Source organism: Sinohyriopsis cumingii, chromosome 3, assembly GCF_028554795.1.
Source record: "Sinohyriopsis cumingii isolate HCF-2022 chromosome 3, ASM2855479v2, whole genome shotgun sequence".
Classification (NCBI taxonomy): Eukaryota; Metazoa; Mollusca; class Bivalvia; order Unionida; family Unionidae; genus Sinohyriopsis; species Sinohyriopsis cumingii.
In genome coordinates, this window is record NC_142963.1 from 145,496,297 (window position 1) to 145,514,892 (window position 18,596).

Below are 18,596 nucleotides of genomic sequence, written 5' to 3' on the forward strand. Positions count from 1 at the left end.
TCGTTTTCCTTTATAACAACCTAAATTTGTTTTACCGACGTTTAAACCACTTTTTTGCGAGTCATCTGTCATTTTTCACTTCTTTCAGTTACAATAATTATTTTCTCCAGCCATAAAATTTGTCACTTTTTAGTTTGAGGTTCATCCATTGTTATTAAGGTTCTAGGTGTTAAAATTATTAGTGCTCAATCGTAATGTCGAACGTAAAGACAGTTTCCACTGAGCTGTGGGAAAATATGAAAAATCTTTACATGTGGATTGCATATCTAACAATTAATGAAATAAAAAGAAAGAATTATCTCATCCAGAAACAGAACCATTTACTCAGAGACAAAAGTCAACGGCTTCATTCAAAGATGACATACAGGGATTAACTCTAAAAGCAAAGTGTATAACCCAGTCACACCAATTTGAATAGATGACAGCTTTGTGATTGGGATGTAATCACTTAACATCGGGGGAAGATACAACAAACATCACAAGTCTTGAACACTATTAATTAAATCCCACAAACAATTCTCTCTTGCTGGTTTAATAGGCCTTATGCACCCTCCAGTGTGGATTAACTCTAAAGACAAACAATATACGTGACCACTACATCAATTCTGACAATGGCAATTCGTGACATGTACATTATACTGGTTTACGGACTGTAGCATCTATCACTGGTAGCAACAATCCTTTTTTTAAAATTCATTTTATGTTTGTTTTTTTATCAGAACAATCATTACTAATCAAGCGGTCGTTGCAACAATTGATTACATACAGGTCAGTGGTGTCCGTCTGTTCTCACCATACGGTCATTAACAGGGATGCCAGGTCCAATGATAAAGCTGGGAACCAGTCTAAGTGTAGGAATAATTAGTCTGGTTCCCTGGTTTTTATGCTTCCTGCGTTGCTCACCCATATACGAATAGTGGAGAACAACGCAGGGAGCATATGAAGCAGGGAACCAGACTAGGAAACACTCTGCATATACTTTAGTCTGGTTTATGACAAAAACTATAAAACTCTATAGGCATAGCTAAAAAAAATACACATATTGGTGGCCAGCCTATGTTTTTCAAATTTCTTTTTAAAATTTATAATGGTATGAGTGGTTGTTTTTATGGGTATTAAATAAAGGTCAATGGAGTTTATCCTCGTTTTTGCAATGCGGTCATTCATAGCAGTGTCAAAATGCATATTTTGCCAAGACATTGCAGTCGCTGGTCGTGTTCAGCAGGTGGTCGCTCATAACGGAGCATTTATATAATAAAATCGATCTGTGCATTATGATTGTGGTTGGAAATGACAGGTGGTCGCTCATAGCAGAGGTCGCTCATAGCAGTTTTTACTGTACTAGGTAAACTATAAAAAAACAGTACATAAGCATCTGAGATGGAATCAAACATTTTTATAGCTGGTACTTCCCAAGCACAGCATTGCTGAAATCTAAGCTATCTGATACTGGTTTATGATAGAACTTGCAGAAAGTACAATCATTGCTCCATCATACAGTCTTAATAATAGTATGCAAAGACAGTTCCATTTTAGCTGTAGCAGTGCTTGATGCAGCTCTAGTGCTGTGGGCCCATAAAATGGATGTATCAATCCATGCCTCCTTCATAACAGTCTTGATCCATCTAGCTATGGTGCTTTTAGCAACAGCTCTAAAAGGAGGTTGTGTGGTTATCAATATTTTTTCTTTCTTTTTCTCATTTCTTAAAGGGAAGAAGTTCTACTGATGTATTCTTGTAAGGTTTCAACTATACATAGTCTTTTATCATGATACACAGAAAAAGTCATTTGTGATAGATGTTGACTAGGTTTACATTGCTTCAAAAGGTCCCTAATTCTGACAACAACCCTATCAGAACAAATAGTAATATCATCAATATTTATGACATGCAAAGTTTGGCATCTCTGGCCACTAAGTAAGGCAAACAGGATCACCAGTTTCTGAGTCACTTATTTCAGAGAAATGTTCCCCAAGGGAAACAATTTTTCCAGATGCTGAAGCACAGTTCTCACATCCCAGGTTATGCCATATCTTGTCAAACATGGCCAGCATAGAAAAACTTCTCCAAAAAATCCTTTTATGAGCACATTATTACCTTGGTCAACATTACTACTCAATTTAACTAAACTAGATATAGCAGATCTGGCAGTGTTGATGGAGCTGTAACCTAAACCAGAGTCAAACAGCTCTGTCAGGAAAGCCAGGACCAAATTTACAAGTGGATCAAGGGGATCAGTATGTTTCCCAACTAAAAAAAGCAGCCATTTCTGGAGATGTGTCCAATATTGTATGCTTGCACATTCTCTCCATGAGTTGAGTATGACACTGGCAGCTTGTCCTGTTATGCCTTTATGGAACAAGGCTTTCCTGATAAGCGAAAAACAACTAGCAGGGTTATCCGCAGTTGATGTTCCTTGAGTGGATCCTGAGGCAAGGTCAACAGAAAACAAATCTCTGGAGGACTGTACAGTTGCTGAACAATTTGTCACAAAACTCAGGGAAACCAGGGCTGTGGTGTACACAATGGTGCTACAAGAACCACATCTACACAGTCATCTACTATCTTCTAAAGAACACGTCCCACCAGGCTGAAAGGTGGGAACTTATATAAAGTTAAGTCTGACCATGTCATAGAGAAAGCCTCAATGGCCCACACATGTGGGTCTGGTCTGTATGACACGTATTTGTGAATTTGATGATTCAATCTAGAGGCAAACATATCAATATCAAACTGTCCAAATATTGTATGAATTTTATTAAAGATCGCTTTGTTTAACATCCACTCTGTATCATCATTGAGGAAGATGGCAAGTACTCAACCAAATCTGTCTTTCTATACACCAAAACCAAATATCACGGGCCATTTCATCTAGTAATCACTTCCTACCTCCCATTTTGTTAATGTAGGAAACAGCTACAGTATTATCCATGAAGATCCTAATGTGTAAGTTATATTTGTATCCACAAAGAGACTTTAATGTCAGGAAGCAGGCCTGCAATTCTAAAACATTGATGTGGCTCATTTTCTCAGTACTATTCCAGCAACCACCAGTTTTAACATCGTCTTTCTCATTTACCTCTACCCATCCTATAAGAGAACCGTCTCTTTTGATGATAATGTCTGGGTTACCTCTTATGCATTTTCAGTAATCTGTCGTTCTCCCTTTCCAAAGGGTTGTAATAGGGAGGGGTATATTCTAATCCTGGCTCACTAGCAACCATTGTGCTTATTAATTGAGCTAATTCCCGAATAGTCAAATGTTTCTGCTTCAGCAGTTTCACAAGACTCAATCAATACCTGTGCCTTTCCTTCAGTCAATCTAACCATCATATTTACTGAATTAATGAGAAATCCCACAAAGCTGATTAGTTTGTGTAGGTTGCAAAATGGATTTAGTTGGGTGTATTGTAAATCCTAAATCATCCAATAATGCAGCAGTATGGTACACATTGTTTTGACACTCTAAGTATGCTGAACCTTGAAAAAGACTATCATCCAAATAGACAACATTGAGATAACCCATCTTACGCAAAGGAAGAAAAAACAGGTTTCATTATTTTGGTGTATACTTGTGGTGCAGATGCTTGTCCATTTGGTAAACGTATGTACTGATAAAATTGTCTTTTCCAGTGAAGGTATAAATATTTGTGAAGAGCAATGTCAACTGGAAGAGAGTACTATGCATCTTTCAGGTCCATAGAAGCAAAATAAGAATCATCGCAAACAATGGTCAGTGCTGTTTTTAATGTCTCCATTTTAAAATGGCGATGTACCACATGTGCATTGAAAGCATGTAGGTTAAGTATAACCCAGATGTTCCCATCATGCTTTTCTGTAGTGAAAATGTTAGACAAGTACTTTACACAATCAAAGTTTATTCTCTCTAACACTCCCTTTTCCAGCAGTTTATCAATTTCAGTTGTAATTACAGTGGATTCTTTGTCAGAGAATTTTCTGTTTTGGAATACAAGTTTGGATTGGGCTACTATCGAGTTCGAGTCAATAGCCTTTCAGATTAGATAAAATCCATGCATTAGAGGCTATCTTCTACCATTTTTTAGTACACTGACCAACTTTACCAGGATAAAATTTTGTGGTGTATTTTATAAGGTTGGGAAAGAAACTGTGCTCTCATGAAAGGGAAAACTGCTACTTACAGTTTTTGTGGAAGATGCAACACTGCCTCTGTTCACAAATCTTGATGGGGTTGTAAGGTCTTCTCTTTTTGAGGTTCTGTGGTCCCTGTTGGTATGGTTGCCACTGATAGGGGTGGGACCTGGCCCCCATCTTAAATAAAAAAGACTTGGGTCCTGCTTGAGCACCTTTATTATTTGAGTATCTTTCAGGGTTTGAAGCCGAAAGCTTTCCAGACACTTTGTTCCCCATCTGCTGAGCATCTGCAATATTTTTAACTTTTGTAGACAGATCATCTCCAAACAGGAGGTCAGTTACCTTATTTTGGGGTGCACAGAAAGATTGATAACTGTAATGGAGATCCGGCCTGATCAGTTCTTTCTTCTTATGAGACATGTCACAAAATGCAGATGAAAGCATCTGCAATACATCACCAGCATCTGCAAGCAGTTTATTTACATTTGCAGGTGTACCACCTAACTTATTATGTATTAATTCATCCAGGAGCCTGAGAAGGGGAACACCAGCTTTAGCAACAGTTCCTTGGAACTTTTGGAGCGCTTGGCATCCATTTATTTTGCAGCTTCATTTTTCCCCAAATTTCGGGATTTACTTTAGGCATACTTAAATTTTGACAATTTTGTGGCCTTAAATGTTTTTTACTCAACTCCTTAAATTTATCCTGTGCTATTTGGGCCCTGAATCCTGCATTCACAACTTTGGCCAAGCTCTCCTAAATGGTTGGCCCACAACGTTCGTGCACTTCATAAAAGTCAACGAGTTATTTCAGGATGTAGTTTCCTTCCATTTCTGAGGGTAAATTTGTGGTGATGTTACTAAGTTTTGAAGGTCATGCTCGAAGTCATCGACATCTTCCTCACTTTCCACACCGGTGTTATAAAGATCACTTTCCTTGTTATGCTGAACTGTTTCCATCTGTACATGTTTCCGTGCCAGTCCATCAAATCCCAGCATATCAGCATTGAGAGTTTTGCTAAGACTGTCAACTTATTATTTCAGAGTTGTTACTGTAGCTGCCAAATTTGTCAATAATTCAAGCTGACGGTCCCACATCATTTGATTGTGTGTCGCTTGTTGTTCAATAAGACTGTCGTCTGGGTGCCGCCATTGTTGTGCAGATGTTACATTTTCTGTCACCGACTCTCTTGAGATTTCACAGTCATATGGCAAACTTGTCGGTAATGGCATAGTCCCCTTATCTGTAGATGCAGGATTTCTCCTTTTTTTTTGATGCCACTACAGGGCTATCATTTTGCATAGTTTTTCCCCCTTGGGAATCATTGCATTTTGTTGTAACTGTGATGGAGAAATCTTTGGCCTTATCATCAAAACGCTGCTTGGCTCTCTTTTGCAATATTTCTTGCAGTAGTCTGTGCCCCATATTGGCAGGATACTTTTGGCTTTGTCCTGATTCTGCCATTGTGCAAAGCTGTGCAAGAGACGACACACTCAAAAATGATGAAACAATGAAGTACGATAGTCATGACTGTATAAGGTCTTCAAAATGGGAGAGGAAGTTTCTGCCCCGTGCTGATTTCAAATTTGCATGAAAGTTCAGCTGTAAATTACTGGAATCACGAACTTTTCAAATGTGAGCAAAACAAAGTACTGACTCCTTGACGCTGGACCATTCACTGATTCAACATGTGACCAATTCCATCTCATGGGATCCTGAGGCCCTTACAGGGGAAATAAAATTCTATTTTGTTTCTGTCATTAGATAGTTTTAATGTTAAATTGAAACTAAGAGCTGTAACATAGTTTTATGTTTATTAGCTAAATATTTAGATTTTTTTTATTGCACTTAGTCTAAACAGCTCAGGCAATTTATTAGGTGTGATTTTATGGAATTTTTTGCTGGAATTTTGTGGAATCAGATACCATTATAAGACAGAACATATAAAATTCTATCAACAAAATGATAATTGAGACATCTCTCCATCTTAATCCATTTCTTTGGATAGACTCAAGTCAGCAGCTTTTTGTGAAGATTAAGGACGGCGAGCAAAAAAGGCTGAAGCGTCTAAAGCACTCTAAGAGTGACTCTTACCTTCTCCGGGAGAAGGAAGTGAAGTACAGGTACACGGTGAGGCGACATCACAGTGATAAAACTCAATACGGAGATCAACAGAAATCCTCCAGCTTCAACCGACCATCTTGTAAGTCTTCAAACCACAGACAAGCTAACCTGTATGATTCTACTATAAGGCTTACTGAAATGACATTTATATTACATCGAACAGTAGCAAAACTAATCAGATATAATCGTTACAGTCAATCCAGATATTGGCTTGTCCTAGTTTAGTATAGATTTAGGTTTTCATATTAGATTCAGTGGAGTTGATAAGGGAACTAGACTAACTCTGGAGGGAGTACCTCGGATACTCTAGTTTACACATACAAAACAGCTGCATGATCAAGTTTGTGCTTTTACACTTTAGCATTGTCTGACAAATGTTCTGTAAACACATTAAAAGAAAAGTGGACAATCAGTACCTTAAAAAGTGCAGACAATTAGTACAGAAGTCAACACAGTACAAAAGTAAAAAAAAAGGAAATTCGGATAATTGGCTGTGCTTGGACAGAAAAGTAGGAAAAGTGACAATTACATTTATTGGACATTGTGTCATGTTGATTTGAGTACTGGCTTCAGCATCTGCCACCACATGAATTAAAAAGACCAAAGATTAAATCGAGTTGAGTTCTAGGGTGACATCATTGACAACCATGGGTTCAAACTGCAGTTTCTGACACTAAAGTGAAGTTCATTTGAGACCATAATGTACTCTGTTGAAACCAAAGTGGAAGTCATTAAGACCAAACTGGAGGTCATTAAGACCAAAGTATTACTTAGTTGAAACCAAAGGGGAAGTCATTAGGACCAAAGTATTACTTAGTTGAAACCAAAGTGAAAATCATTAAGACCGAAGTGTACTCTATTGAAACCAAAGTGGAAGTCATTAGAACCAGTATGTACTAACTGAAACCAAAGTGTAAGTCATTAAGACCAAAATAGAAGTCATTAAGACCAAAGTGGAAGTTATTAAGACCACAGTGTACTCTGTTGAAACCAAAGTTGAAGCCATTTAGACCAAAGTGTACTTGGTTGAAACCAAAGTGGAGATCATTAAGACCAAAGTGTACTCTGTTGAAACCAAAGTGGAAGTCATTAGGACCAATATGTACTAAGCTGAAACCAAAGTGGAAGTCATTAAGACCAAAGTGTACTTAGTTGAAACCAAAGTAGAAGTCATTAAGACCAAAGTGGAAGTCATTAAGACCACAGTGTACTTTGTTGAAACCAAAGTTGAAGTCATTAAGACCAAAGTATACTTAGTTGAAACCAAAGTGGAAGTCATTAAGACCAAATTAGACAGTGTGGCCCCGCTATAACACGGTAGTTGGGAGCCATAGAACCTGACCGTGTTATACAATGAACTGTGTTATAAGGAACCAGGTTAGCTAGCTGAAGAAAATGATGCATGTACCCAAAATAATGTGCAGGAGGGGGCAAGGTAATAAATGCAGGCGATAAAATATGTGCTTCATGGGCACAGTTACCATCTTAAATCGTTGCATATTAAATGAGAAATACACCTGTAGTGAAAACAGAGAAGACATGTATAATAGTTTACTTTATTTAGAGAACCACGAATTGGTACATATACGTGAATACTGTTTATATATACATGTCTAATGTGTAGCATGAATAGAGTAACAACACTCACTCCCGAATCTCATCATATAAATGAATCCACAATACAAGTGATCACATCAAAAGTATGCACACACACAGGTTTAAAATATTCAATAATTTTGTCACAGGTCATATTAGTCTGAATTCAGTGGAAAAAACATAGCACAGTATCACGTAACAAATGATGAAGCACATTTACTTTTAAGTACGTCCCAAGTCGGTAAAAGTTAGTTTGCATTTTAAGCCACTGTTTGTAGCATTCGTAAGCATAAACTTTTTCCCTGTAAAAAGGAAACTTTTACGGCACAGTTAATGTGTTCCAGTCACATTGGAAAATGCAAAAATCCATCAGATTCTGTTACTTTTATTTAAGTTTGGTACTGACTTCCTATGAAGACAAGTTTTTTATTTTTATTGAAGATTGTAGATGGCTTTCTTTGATGAAGGGTGCATGCGTTATTGAAGTCAACACTAAAGGACAGCTTTGGAGAACCAAACAAATGCCCATTTCTTATTGTGGCAGCAACATCAAATAATTGTATTGCATGATTGAGATTGATTTTTTTCTTCCCATGTGCTTATTACGTTTTCATTACAATCAGTGTTTCAAAGGTAATCTGTTTCCTTTGAAATTTCAGCAAACTATGTTATGTGGGTACATTTTTAACAAGGAATTGCCTGTCATTTGGTCTATTCTAGCCACTGTTCCTCTCTGCTTATTGAATAAACCAATAAGTAAGTTTTTTTTTTTACATTTATGGTAGCAGCGTGATGTGCCTTCCAAGTATGCATCAGAAATTTTACAAAGGGTCAACAGATGATAGAGACGCAGATGTTCTGGTCTGATGACATAGATTATTACAGAAAATGCGAGTGTTCTGAAGGATTTAATTCTGAGTGAAAAGAAGAGGAATTTTACTTACCATCCGCACACAAATGTCAGTTTATGTAAATATATTATTTACTAGCAAGTGGTCGAAATCCGACAAAAGATAGAATATGAGATGATGCTTGATCCGGTTGATCTCTGTTAACAGAAATGTCAACAACAAAAAAGTGGATATCTCACAACATATAGTACTTGTGCTAGATTTCAAAATAAACAGATTATGATATAACAATGCACTGTTTAGATGGTTTATCAATATGGACAAAGAATTTGTTTATGTAGCAATGGATAAATTTCAGTATGTTTTATATCCAGTTTGTGGCTTTATTTCATGGGGCCTCTGAATTTCTCCACTCCAAACCAACGGTTGTATATACAAGTTTAAACTTCCAACAATGTAGCCAGTAAAAAATCACCAGATGGTATATTTTGTCGCCAATAAGGAAAAAAAAATCCAATTTTGCGAAATTGGTGATCCCAGAATAAACATTTTACACGTTATTTTTCATACGTTTAAGAAGAAAAAAATAACTTTTCGTGAAATACATATAAAATTTCAGGAGCCACGCCACAATCATCTTGTATTATTCATATGCGTTCTCTTCCCCAAAATGATAATAAACCTTTTACATTTTTTTCTTACTTTTAAGAAAGAATATTTTTTCATGAATGGCAAAAATACATGTATGTGAAATTTTGGGAGCCACACCTCAACAGTGTTATATCCGAATTTGTGTTACAAAGGATCATGTTATAGTGGGGTCACACTGTACTTTGTTGAAAACAAAGTGGAAGTCATTAAGACAAAAGTGTCTCTGTTGAAACCAAAGTGGAAGTCATTAAGACCAAAGCATATTTAGTTGAAACCAAAGTGGATGTCATTCAGACCAAAGTGGAGGTCATTAAGACCAAAGTGGATGTCATTAAGACCAAAGTATACCTAGTTGAAACCAAAGTGGAAGTCATTAAGACCAAAGTGGAAGTCATTATTACCAAAGTGGAGATCATTAAGACCAAAGTGGAAGTCATTAAGACCAAAGTGGAAGTCATTATTACCAAAGTGGAGATCATTAAGACCAAAGTGGAAGTCATTAAGACCAAAGTATACCTAGTTGAAACCAAAGTGGAAGTCATTAAGACCAAAGTGGAAGTCATTATTACCAAAGTGGAGATCATTAAGACCAAAGTGGAAGTCATTAAGACCAAAGTGGAAGTCATTATTACCAAAGTGGAGATCATTAAGACCAAAGTGGAAGTCATTAAGACCAAAGTATACCTAGTTGAAACCAAAGTGGAAGTCATTAAGACCAAAGTGGAAGTCATTATTACCAAAGTGGAGATCATTAAGACCAAAGTGGAAGTCATTAAGACCAAAGTGGAAGTCATTATTACCAAAGTGGAGATCATTAAGACCAAAGTGGAAGTCATTAAGACCAAAGTGTACTTAGTTGAAACCAAGGTGGAAGTCATTAAGACAAAATTGGAAGTCATTAAAATCAAAGTGGAGGTCATTAAGACCAAAGTGGAAGTCATTTAGACCAACGTATACTTAATTGAAACCAAAGTGGAGTTCATTAACAGCAAAGTGGAAGTCCTTAAGACCAGTGTGAAATTAATTGAAACCAAATTGGAAGTCATTAAGACCAAAGTGTATGTTATTGAAACCAAACTAGAGGTCATTAAGACCAAAGTGTATATTATTGAATCCAAAAGTGCAAGTCATTGAGACCAAAGTGGAAGTCATTAAGACCAAAGTGGAGATCATTAAGACCAAAGTATACTTAGTTGAAACCAAAGTGGGAGTCATTAAGACCAAAGCAGAAGTCATTAAGACCAAAGTGGAGGTTGTTAGGACCAAAGTGGAAGTTATTTAGACCGAAGTATACTTAGTTGAAACCAAAGTGTAGGTCATCAAGAACAGAGTGGAGGTCATTAAAACCAATGTGCAATTAATTGAAACCAAGCTGGAGGTCATTAAGACCAAAGTGTATTTTATTGAATCCAAAAGTATACATAGTTGAAACCAAAGTGGAAGTCATTAAGACCAAAGTGGAGGTCATTAAGACCAATGTGTACTTTGTTGAGACCAAAGTGTGGGGCATTCAGACCAAAATATACTTTGTTTAAACCAAAGTGTGGGGCATTCAGACCAAAGTATACTTTGTTTAAACCAAAGTGGAGGTCATTAAGACCAAAGTATACTTGGTTGAATGTTGCAATGTTGCCTCATTATGACAGTATGACTAGACACACATCATATAATCTGCATTATTGGCCTCATTCCACCAATATATCTGTTTACATATCATATTATTGGCTTATATACATGTCTCTATCAGTCCATGTACATGCTTTGTGTAATTTTTATTATTTTTGTGTTAAATCCTGAACTTTACAACTCTTGATTGTGGCCTTCATCATTGATTGAGGCATACAGTGAGTGGTTTGTGGACATGAGAAAGAAGGAAAGCTCACAGTCAATTTGACTGAAGAAAATCAACAATATCTGTAAGATGACTTAAGCATCCAATTTTCACCAAATATAGATTGTCTTCAGACCAAGAGAGATGAGGGATGACTTAAAGCCAAGGTTTAATGGAGAATGATGCAGTTCCCATTCCACATGGGACACATTATTTTTATCATGTATCATTTAGGTACTTTTTATTCAAACACTCATCAGTTGAGGGTTGGGGTTGGTTCTGGCTAGTGCAGTTGTAACACATTTACTTTGAAAACCACCCCACCCACCCACCTCGACCATGTTTAGATACCAGTGGCAAGTGGTCATCCATCCAAGTTTAATTGATTTCTTCTTGGTCACTAGTTAAGTCCACATCAGATCAAAGACAGCATCATGTCAGCATTTGAGTCATCTTCAGTTCTATACTCATGCCTTTTGAAGAAGTTGTTTGGATAAGTTAACATTGCTTGTCTTCATGTACATAATGTTGCATGATGACTCCTACAACATTCAAGACAGAAACTTTAAACCTTAGGATATACTTGAGATTATGGTCTGTAGATGTACACAGTTTTAGAATTTTGACCATACCCTTTCGGGTCAGAGCTCAGGTAGGTGGGCAACTTTTTAAAGGTTGGTGCACAACAAGTGAGAAAAGCATGTGATGCCGTGGTGCATAAGTTTAGTATTGTTCATTGTTGGAACATTGTTCTTGTATAATTATTGTAAAATTAATAATGTTTCAACTCAGTAAATTTTATTTTTCTTGAACCAGTTAAACCAGTAGCATGGAATGGAGCTTGCATGATTGCTTCTAATCAGTCAACAACACAACAGCAACCTTTTGAAGCATTGCCCCCAATTTACAGTACAAGTCCCAAAGAGCCAGAAGGTAAGATAAATTGTCAATGATGCTCGATCCTTTCTTCATTTTGTGGTACTTTAAATTACAGAATTACAGTCACTCATATTCTGCATTGCTGTGGGTCAGCTTAGTTACTGTGATGAAAATATACAGTTGTCTTATCTCCATAGTAATGAAAATTCAGTTTCTTTCTCTCTGTGGTAATGAATATGCATTTATCCTGTTCTTCTTTAAATTATTACCCAATCATAATACCTTAGAACTACTACTACCTTGCAAATCCAGCCCTCCCAGGTTAAAAACTTTTAGCTAAAAAGCTAAAAGTTATATGCCCACCAAGGTGTCAATTGGGCAGAGTGATCTCTGCTTGGTATAGTGAGTGGTACCAAATCCCAAAAATATCTCAGGTACTACTTTCGCTCGTGTTAAGAAGCATGATCTCAATATGAGAGACCTCACATAAGCCAGAATCAACTTTTGGAAGATATACCATTACAAGTTGGAGAAGTCTTTTCACTTCTAAGGAAAGTATACTCCATCAATATTATCAGCTTTTCCTATGCCAACAAAGTTCTGCCTTAAAAGATTTTACAATTTTTTAACACTTTATCATCTTCTCACATTTAATTACATTTGCATGGGTAGCCTATGCAACTTCTCCAATTATTTGTATAATGCATTTAACTTTTTGTGTATAATTTCTTTATGACTGGTTACATACCCCATTTGGGGTTAAAAGAGTCATTTTTATATAGCCAGGGGTTTTATGTTTAGGGTTTTTCACTTTAATTTAGAGAATGCTGTATTTGACCTTCCAACTGAAGAGATAGAAGAATGGAAACAGACAACTCTTACGGGAGCCAATATTCCATTCAACCCAAAGGACCCACGTCAAACCACTGAGGCACTGGAACATGAAGATATTGTCCAGGACATATTCACTGGTCAGTTGTTGCAAGTTGTTGTTGTTGGTTTTTATATGCCTGTTATAAGGAAAAGCATATCATGCCATAATGCTGTCTGTCCATCCTTCTGTCTGTTACCAATATGGTTTCTGCAACTAACTTTAAATTAGTTGTCCACCATCAACCGTTACCAACCTTTGTGGATGGCTTGCACTTGGTGTAAGGAAAAACCATATTGATTTTGGAATCAAATGGTCAAAAGGCAAGGTCTTTGGATTGAAAGAAAAAAAGGAGTTCTGAACAATAACATTAGTTCTTTATGATATACTTCAATCTCACTTTGTGGATGGCTTGCACTTTGGGCAAGGAAGAATGCTTTTGATTTCATGGTCAAAAAAGTCAAAGGTCTAGGTCAGTGACTGAAAGAAGACAAATGGTTCTGCACAATAACATCAGTTCTATATCACAGACCAGGACAGAACATTATAAATGGTTTGCACTTAGGGTAAGGATGAAACCTGTCAATTTTGAGGCAATGGTCAAGTTCACTCAAACTGAAAGGGAAAAAAAATAGTTTTTATGCATAACTTTCAATTCTTTAAATAGAGGTCTGTTATATATGGGGTGGGTGTACAATGTGCCATTCATGGTACTCTTGTTTCTTTTTTGAGTCTTGCCTTAATAGAAGGGATTTTATACTGGTCCCTCATCATAATTCACCCCAGTATTACACATTACTAATATAACACAGTACTAATCAGTCCTAATCTAACACAGTCTTAATATAACACAGTCCTCATATAACACAGTTGTAATATAACACAGTCTTCATATATCACAGTACTGATATGGCACAGTCCTCATATAACACAGTATTAATACAACACAGTCTTCATATATCACAGTACTGAGTATTAATACAACACAGTCTTCATATATCACAGTACTGATATAGCACAGTCCTCATATAACACAGTAGTAATATAACACAGTCTTCATATATCACAGTACTGATATAGCACAGTCCTCATATAACACAGTACTAATACAACACAAAGCTCATAAAACACAGTACTAATTTAACATATTCCTCATATAACCAGAGATCCCATTTGTGATGAAGGCAGATTTGGTACTGAACATGCTGCAGAATAAATGTGCCTTATTGATAAGATGTTCATTTTTTTGGTGAATGACACTATACTGAGAAATGTTTTTTCCATTATAAAAGACCAATTTTTCATTTTGCATCATTATCTAAGATGGATAGAATGGAATCAAATGAAATTAATTTTAAATTTATGTCCATATATCTTTTGTGAAGTGTTCTTGTCAATTTATTCCATAGATATTTATTAATGTTTGGACCTTTATGACTCAGAGTTCATTAAAAAACAGTAATATTTACCTAACATTATATATTCAGTGTTTTTGTTTTTCTATAGTTAAGGGCCATCATGGCTGAGAGCCTTCATGTTTTAAGGCTGTCATGGTTTATGGCCGCATGGATAAGCAATATTTTTGCTGAAAGCCTTCATGTTTTAGGGCCATCATGGCTTAGAGCCTTCATGGTTAGGGACCTTAATGTTTTAGGGCCTCATGGTTAAGAGCATTTTTGCTGAAAGCCTTCATGTTTTAGGGCTATGATGATTTAGGGTCTCAAAGTTAAGGCCTTCATGTTTTAGGGCGATCATTCATGGTTTAGGGCCTCATGGTTAAAGACCATCATGGCTTAAATAATAATGATAATAATAATAATAATAATGACAATAATAATAATAATAGTGACTTTATTTAAAGAGATGATACAGTTGCATGGAACTAATCCTTGTGGCCCTCTCTTATAGGCATATTTACATTCAGAGTACATGTAAATAGTCACACACACATATGCATTCATATCATTACAACGTCTGCAGCTTATCGGTTTATAGTGATGTCTAGCACTGGAGCATCATGCCACAGATATGTAGCATCATGTCCCACCCAATAACACTATCCTGATACCAGGCTCACTAACCTCTTAATGCTGAGTGCCAAGCAAGGTAGCTGCTGGTACCATTTTTGTAAGTCTTCGGTATGACTTGGATGGGGTTTAAACCCACAACCTTCTGCAACCTAAGCAGATGCTCTAAGCACTTAGGCCACTGGAGTGGTCCAGTACAAACAGGGTGAGACAACAAAGTGGAAGTTTAGTGAATTCATAATTTAAGTTGCAATGTATTTGTCAAATCAGAGAGGTTCCACTTTTTATCCATTGAATTAGATGATAATTAAATGTATTTATATTTGTACTGTCTCTAATTTTCTTTGGTATTCAGTTCCAAAATTAGTGATCCTGAATATTGAAAACATTTCTTAAAGAGTTCGTAATTTGGTATTTTTTGATAGATAGGTGCATGGTTAGCTGAAATTAATCTAATATGGGAGTGTTGCATTGTTTTCTAGAATGAAATAATTCATTGAGCTATAATTGGGCCATATTGTTTTAAACTTTTGTATGAGTCTAGCCTTCCTAAAAAGTATTTGTTCACTTATTGTTAACAGTTTAATATCTTTCATTGAATTCGAGATATTTTCAGCATTATCTATTATTATTGCAAGCGGAGTAATTTGTAAATATTCTTGTTAGATTAGTGTTTCCCTAGATAACATTAAAGTAGTGTAGGTATGCTTGTATATATATTAACCTTGTTTAGTTTATAGATACGGCCTTTTTATTGCTAAATTACCACAGTGAAGAATTGACTTCATGATATCTGACTTGAATAATGCTCATTCCTTTGCAAATTGTTGTCAACCATCACCCCTAGGGATTCTATCATCGTAACCATTTGTAGACAAATTTCATTAAACTTACGATTCAGGTTATTTTCCAATTATTCTCTCTTTTGTTTGGTAGCAATCATTAATACTTTAGTCTTGTCTGTGTTTACTTTCATGCCATTTTCCATACACCAGGAATCTGTTCTAAGTAAGATTATCTGAAGGGAGACCTCTAGGTCTGATTTTAGCTGTTTAAAATATGATAATTTGGTTGGATATTTGAAGTAACTAATATGTGTCAGAGAAAGGTTAGTTTAAATGTTTATAAATAGTTATTAAACAAATCTCTCGGTTGCTGTTATGTACTTTTGGACCGCTGTGAAAAGGTCCTCAGGGACTTCAGTTAGCGGGTGATATAATATGTATTGTGATACAGGAGTGACAGTACAGTACAAAGCACAATACAGACTTAAACATTGTCTGTCAGACAGAGTTGGACAAGGATGTGAATATACATACTTTTTCATTTTGTTTGATCTGTTGTATAATTTTTCTCTTTTGATTTATGAGTGCTTTATGTTTATATAGCCAGGGGTTTTATGTTTAGGGTTTTTCACTTTAATATAGGGAATGTTGTCTTTGACCTTTCAACTGAAGAGCTAGAAGAATGGAAACAGACAACTCTTACAGGAGCCAATATTCCATTCAACCCAAAGGACCCACGTCAAACCACTGAGGCACTGGAACATGAAGATATTGTCCAGGACACACTCACTGGTCAGTTTTTGCAAGTTGTTGTTGGTTTTATATGCCTGTCATAAGGAAGATAATATCATGCCATAACGCTGTCTGTCCGTCCTTCAGTCTGTTACCAATATGGTTTCTGCATCTAGCTTTAAATTAGTTGTCCACCATCAACCGTTACCAACCTTTGTGGATGGCTTGCACTTGGTGTAAGGAAAAACCATATTGATTTTGGAATCAAATGGTCAGAGGGCAAGGTCTTTGGATTGAAAGAAAAAAAGGAGTTCTGAACAATAACATTAGTTTTTTATGATATACTTCAATCTCACTTTGTGGATGGCTTGCACTTTGGGCAAGGAAGAATGCTATTGATTTTGTGGTCAAAAAGGTAAAAGATCAAGGTCAGTGACTGAAAGAAGACAAATGGTTCTGCACAATAACATCAGTTCTACACCACAGACCAGGCCAGAACATTGTAAATGGCTTGCACTTAGGGTAAGGATGAAACCTATAAATTTTGAGGCAATGGTCAAGTTCACTCAAACAGAAGAAAAAAAATAGCTTTTATGCAAAAATTTCATTTCTCTAAATAGGGGTTGTTATATATGGGGTGGGTGTTTAATGGGCCATTCATGGTACGCTTGTTTTTCTTTCATTGCTTGCCATATTAGAAGGGATTTTACACTGGTCCCTCATTATAAAGCATCCCAATATTACACAGTACTAATATAACACAATGCTCATATAATACATTCTAATGTAACACTACTAATATAGCACAGTACTAACATAACACTGTCTTCATATAACCAGAGTTCCAGTTTGTGATGAATGCAGTTTTAATATTGAAGATGCTTCAGAATAAAGGTGCCTTATTGATAAGATGTTCATTTCTATGGTGAAGGAAACTGTACTGAGATATGTTCTTTCATTATATCATCTTTTTGCATTAAATTTTATAGTTATTGTCATGTTCAATTTATATCTTTACACCAAAAGACCAATTTTCCATTTCTGTACCATAATCTAAGATGTAACGAATTGATTCAATTGAAATTAATTTACAATTTATGTCAATATATATTTTGTGAAGTGTTCTTGTAAACATTTCCCATAGATATTTATTCATATTTGGATCTTTACTATATATATATATATATATATATGTATGAAATCTCCATTTCGTATTCAGTGTTTTTGTTTTTCCATGTTTAAGGCCCATCATGTGTTTTAGGGCCTCATCAATAAGGGTCTGATAACTATTTAGAAACAGCAGGTTTCCGCGATCGAACAAAGTGGTAAGTTTACTTCAGTTAACACTATTTTGCAATTACAAAACAATTATTCATGAATAAGCCTATTGAAAATCCTAAAATCTTCAACAGTAAACTTATGAAAACCTGTCAAGTTTTGTATTGAGTATCATATAAAACTTCATATTTTATTATAATTAATTTGTACACTCTTTTATAACTATATTAGCATCAGTGTGACAAATATTTGTGATTTTTGAGTTGCATTGCTGTTTTTGCTTGTGAAATGTTTAATATTTTAGGACATGTTTTCTCATTCCAGTATCTGGCATGTGGCTGAGAAAAAGGTCAAGATCACCTAGGAATAACCAGCTTAATTCATCATCAAGTTTTTCATCTACAGAAGTCTCACAGTCATTCTCCACACGGTATCTGCAGCAAAGAAAGGTAAAAATCTGCTCACTCAGTTTTCTCCCATAGTAATAATTACGTAAAAGAGCAACATATGTTAGTTACAGTGTCTGTCAGTCCATTGTTTGTACTAAAACAGTGCTGTGGCAATTAGCACTACCTGTGTCCAAACATCAATCACACTTTGATTAGGTTTTTGCATTTAGGTCGTTTCAGGCACAGGGGTGAGGCATTCATCTCCTTTGAACACATTTATCGTCAGTGGGGGTGGGGGTGGGCACATGATTATAAAATTTCACCTAAAACTGAGCTAGGTGCATGGTGCAAGTTGTAATAACTTTTTATTCATTTCTCTTCCTTTTAGGGATCCATGCCAGTCATGCCAAACAAAGACAGGAGGAGAGTTCCCACAAACAGAAAGTCCAGCATTGATTTACCATCAGGT

The 18,596-nt window shown here is 36.0% G+C and overlaps 1 protein-coding gene across 6 annotated transcripts in view; it reads left to right on the forward strand.

Moving 5' to 3' along the window:
• The window catches only part of LOC149804074 (leucine-rich repeat serine/threonine-protein kinase 2-like), a 327,016-nt gene that overhangs the window by 118,127 nt on the left and 190,293 nt on the right, over nt 1-18,596 (forward strand). For 4 of the 6 annotated variants that reach the window (XM_089953980.1, XM_089953981.1, XM_089953984.1 and 1 more), the window contains exons 23-28: nt 6,122-6,316; nt 11,983-12,099; nt 12,867-13,016; nt 16,371-16,520; nt 18,063-18,187; nt 18,516-18,594. In XM_089953980.1, the coding sequence (XP_089810106.1) occupies nt 6,122-6,316; nt 11,983-12,099; nt 12,867-13,016; nt 16,371-16,520; nt 18,063-18,187; nt 18,516-18,594 (816 nt within the window). The remainder of the gene's footprint in view (nt 1-6,121; nt 6,317-11,982; nt 12,100-12,866; nt 13,017-16,370; nt 16,521-18,062; nt 18,188-18,515; nt 18,595-18,596) is intronic. The other 2 variants (XM_089953986.1, XM_089953985.1) reach the window with 2 other exon arrangements.